Raw genomic sequence first — 5,000 nt, 5'->3', positions numbered from 1 at the left:
TAGTCAGTTGTACAGGTCAGGGGGCCATTGAGCGGTGACCTCTGAAGAGTCTCCATTTGATGAGGCCAGTTGCCCAGGAGACCTCTCCATTGTAATCCTCTGGTCAGACACTTTCTTCATCTTCCTCTGCCTTTGAGTGGAGTGGAGTGAAGTGGCTTTTAAGAGCTAAATGAGGTTTTGACTGAACTACAGCACCAGCCCTCAAGGTCAGAATACAGTATCAGCACCAGGTCTATGGGTAATGTACACTCACAGACACAAAGAAGATTACTCTGCTAAATGTCCTACTGCATATTTAATATCACATTTTCAAAGAAGGACCCTGGACTGGTACCTGTAGATGCTGCATCTAGTAAAATGCATGTTGAATATGGCAAAGGCAATGTCCATGTCGTAATCTGTAACCCAACAGTCCCTCAACACTAAGCCTAATGCATAGTGAATAGGCCCACCAGCGACCCCATCTGCACCAAGAGGTTACAGTTCTCTGTGATGCCATATCAATGTTGTTATGATATAGTTGAGTATTTTCAGCAAAGATTGAATAGGCCCATCTGCAGTAAGAGGCTACATCTTACTTGCCACGTCTTACTATACACTTGTTTGGTGCAAGGTTGTTGTAAATAACTTCATCAGCAAACTTGGCTTGTTGGTGCTCTTATCTGCATAAAAGGTCGACTGTACATAGTGGACAAGTGCTGTATAAAGAGCTAGAGAAGAGTGTCCCTCAATGGCCACTGGGTAATACTTTACAAAATTACTCCTAATCTAAAAATTGTAAGTTCAAGATTTTACAAACTTTTTACAGAATATTTTTATCCATTTAATTAAAAAAAAAAAACTGTAAAAAACTTACCTCTGAAATATTGACATAACATTTCCCACTAATTTACAAAAAAAATGTTAATGTTTTGTTCATCATTAGTCAGTTATTTTCTAAGCTTTGTATGAATCCCTTATTATTAAAGGGGTATGCCACTATTTTGGGGCTTAATGCAGTTAAAATCGTTGGCCACGATTTATATAGGTGGTAAAGTGTCTTATTTTTCATGTAAGCCGTTGTCTTGTTTTAAGACAAGTTAAAAAAGGGAGCATGTCGCTAAGCTAGTGAAAGTCAATGGATCCATGTAGCATGTAGTAATGCTACACGGATCCATTGACTTTCACTAGCTTAGCGACATATTTCCTCTTTTAACTTGTCTCAAAGCAAGACAACGCTTAACATGAAAAATAAGACAGTTTACCACCTTTATAAACCCCAGTCAACAATTTTAACTGTATTAAGCCCCAAAATAGTGGCATACCCCTTTAAGTTACCAGTATGGCTAATGCATGTTTACAAAGCCAACATGTCTACACCATTTCAATCGGTCTGTATCAGGTCTAGCCTACTTGTACTGTGCACCTCGATATGAATGTATAAAGCATGGAGATAAAGAACATTTTTTTCATATTTTGTTCATCATTAGTAAATTATTTACTACATTTTTTTATAATGCTTTTTATGCATCCTTTACTATATAGTGCTAGTGGCCGGCTACGGTGGTGTTGTCGGCCACCTAGCGGCTTATTAAGACATAAGACAGGCCGGAGGAAAGGGAGTAATCCTGCGTTTCAGCACTCTGATTCACCTTCACCTTCATGGGACTCCTATTGAGAAGGATTGACAGGCACACACACTCCTTCTGGCCCTGGCCTGGTTTCAGAAATACACACACACACACACACACACACACACACACACACACACACACACACACACACACACACACACACACACACACACACTGGAAATTCTCTCGTTTCAAATATTAGAGAATGAGGACACTGAGTTTTGTTTTGTGTCTGGCAGACGTTCTTATTCTGGTCTTTTGCCAGCCTGTGTACAATTTTCTTGCAGCCACTTTTGCCTCTTTCCAAGATTTGTCCCCCCTCCTTTGTTGAGTGAAAATGGAAACAGCGGAAAGGGGGATGGATCTGGAAAAGTTTGTAAATACAGGAAGCAGGACAAGGTGTCAGACAGATAAAAAGGCTGAGGTGGAGAAATAATAATGAAAAAAACAACAACAAATGACAGAGAATGTGGGAAGGAGGTGAAAGAAAACCGCAGTCTAAAGCTACCGAGACAGAAGACAGAAACGTGTGTGAGAGAGATGAGGGTGAACAAAAAAAACTGAAACAGACCAAAAAGCCCCTTTGTAAACATGCAAGGTAGAAATGAAATTTGCGTGTGAAAAGGGAGAGAAACAGAGCAGAGAGAGAGACACATGGGGGCATGTTGGGCTGAGATACAGCTTGTCTTAACTTGGCTCTGCACAGTGGAGTGCCTGTCAGCATTCACAGGCTCCTGCTGGCATGAAACTAAAAAAGAAACTGCTTTCAGTCCCAGCCAATGCCCCATGCACGGCATCTACACCATGGACTGTAAAATAAGAGAACTGAACAAACATTCTGACATGTATTGTAGCTATTTTCCATCATAGCTATTATAGCAAGAACAGGAGAAAACCTCATATCAAAACACTCACACACAGTGTACCGTAGATAAAAGATCTAGACCAAATAGATATCATGCATAGCCTTGCTCAGAGCAGCCAAAATTTAAGGATCCATGTGCTTCCATCTCAACCAAATCATTTTCTGAAGGTCAATGTCAAAATACATATATATTTAAAGATTGATGCATAATTTGTTTGATTTAATACTTTTCACGAAAGCACAACAGACAAAGACGACTGTATTAATAACTCATGTTTCCAAGTAACTGATGTTGACTCTTTGAAGCAGTCATAAAATAACCTTATCATTGCTGGCTTATTCTTTTTATGTCTGTTTTCTGTCACGTAATGCTACCAACAAGCAGTACTGTAGCACTAACCAGGCCGTGTGCTTATCTACCTCTTGTGTAAACACAGTTAAGAGGTAATACCGTGTACTGAAGACGCCAAATGGCACTGACAGGTTCCCCATGCACATTGTGTGCTAAAGACGGATTAGGGCCATAACTAGGTCATGAATAACTAACATGTCTCAAGCATCAGCCACGCAAAAAGACTGCTCCAATTATAATGAGTCTAAGCAGTGAATAATCTGCACCACTTCTGAAAGGTACTTCCTTGTGCAAGGAGAAAGTGGGGAGATCCTCCTTTGTGGTTTTGTGTCGAATGTTTTCAATCTATAATCCTTGTGCCACTTCGAAATAGCAAAGAAAATAAACATTGAGTATTAAAAATGCCAACTTTAGGTTAACTGTTACTAGGCTGCATTATTCCCTGAATGTCGGTGTGAAATATCTGTGCATTCAAGATATGTCCTCTTCTTGTACTTAATGCACTCTTTGTGATCTGTAATCTCGGAGTCCCTGAGCCGATTTGGGATTTTGGGGTACCAAACAAATATTTTTTAAAAGACTGAATTGTGTGGATTACAGTGATACATGTAAATGTAATATATACGTGTAAACAAAAAAAACAGTTAACCCAATAGTTAATCCCCAAGACACAGCGTTATACATTTCCAGAAATTACCAGAATGGCAATGACCAAGTCGTAGCCCATTACTAAAGGCCCTGTGTTATGTCATAATATTGTAGTACTATGGTAGTTAACTTTTCAATGACAATTACAGTGTGTCACTAGAGGTACGGCATACATTAAGGGGCTACGTTCCAAATACTGAACTGAATTTGTTTTGAGTTATTTTTTATCTGTTATTTAAAATTTGACAATTGTTAAAATGTACAACACCTGATTGCCTGTTTCTTGTCAATTCTTCTGGTTCCTCCAGGTCCTGGCCATCATCTCCATCTTGTTCATCGTGCTGTCCACCATCGCCTTGTCCCTCAACACCCTCCCGGAGCTCCAGGACCTGGACGAGTTTGGACAGCCCACAGACAACCCCGAGTTGGCCCACGTGGAGGCCGTCTGCATCGCCTGGTTCACCATGGAGTACCTCCTGCGCTTCATGTCCTCTCCCAACAAGTGGAAGTTCTTCAAGGGCCCGCTGAACGTCATCGACCTGCTGGCCATCCTGCCGTACTACGTCACCATCTTCCTCACTGAGTCCAACAAGAGCGTGCTGCAGTTCCAGAACGTGCGGCGCGTGGTGCAGATCTTCCGCATCATGCGTATCTTGCGTATCCTCAAGCTGGCGCGCCACTCCACGGGGCTCCAGTCGCTCGGGTTCACCCTGAGGAGAAGCTACAACGAGCTGGGCCTGCTCATCCTCTTCCTGGCCATGGGCATCATGATCTTCTCCAGCCTGGTCTTCTTCGCAGAGAAAGACGAGGAGGACACCAAGTTCAAGAGCATCCCGGCCTCCTTCTGGTGGGCCACCATTACCATGACGACCGTAGGCTACGGCGACATCTACCCCAAGACGTTGTTAGGGAAGATCGTGGGTGGCCTGTGCTGCATTGCTGGAGTGCTGGTGATCGCCTTGCCCATCCCCATCATCGTCAACAACTTCTCCGAGTTCTACAAGGAGCAGAAGCGCCAGGAGAAGGCCATCAAGCGGCGCGAAGCCCTGGAGCGGGCCAAGAGGAACGGCAGCATTGTGTCCATGAACATCAAGGAGAACTTTGCCCAGAGCATGCAGCTCATGGACGTGGTGGTCGACAAGACTGCCGCTGAGAAGCAGGAGAAATCCCACGACCAGGACAACCACCTGTCGCCCGCCTCGCGCTGGAAGTGGACCCCAAAGCCAGCCACGTCCGAGACCACCTCCAACAAGTCGTTTGATGCCAAGGAGACGACAAGGGACAACGAATCTCCTGAGAAGACACGTCCGGTCAGCCCAGCACAGCACCTGAGCGTGAAGAAGCTTGAGGAGATGTACAACAAAATGGGGAAGACCCAATCCCAGCCCAACCTGAATAGCAAGGAGAAGCCGCCCATGTCCAGAGTGTCAAAGATAAGAGACGAGATCGAGATGGGCACCATACCGACGGACCGTGACCGCGACCGCAACCGCATCCCAACGTGTGCGGAGGGCGTGACGGA

General features: G+C 43.9%; 1 protein-coding gene across 1 annotated transcript in view; it reads left to right on the top strand.

The window, feature by feature from the left end:
- Positions 1–3,276: 3,276 nt before the first annotated feature.
- LOC134463442 (potassium voltage-gated channel subfamily B member 1-like) overlaps positions 3,277–5,000 on the top strand; it is a 2,505-nt gene continuing 781 nt past the window's right edge. Inside the window, exons 1-2 of the mRNA XM_063216640.1 lie at positions 3,277–3,282; positions 3,787–5,000. The exon at positions 3,787–5,000 is cut by the window's right edge and continues 781 nt beyond it. Coding sequence (XP_063072710.1) covers positions 3,277–3,282; positions 3,787–5,000 — 1,220 coding nt within the window. The remainder of the gene's footprint in view (positions 3,283–3,786) is intronic.

Source organism: Engraulis encrasicolus, chromosome 14 (assembly GCF_034702125.1).
Source record: "Engraulis encrasicolus isolate BLACKSEA-1 chromosome 14, IST_EnEncr_1.0, whole genome shotgun sequence".
NCBI lineage: Eukaryota > Metazoa > Chordata > Actinopteri > Clupeiformes > Engraulidae > Engraulis > Engraulis encrasicolus.
The sequence above is the reverse complement of the archived record's forward strand: the minus strand, read 5'-3'. Positions and strand labels throughout refer to the sequence as shown.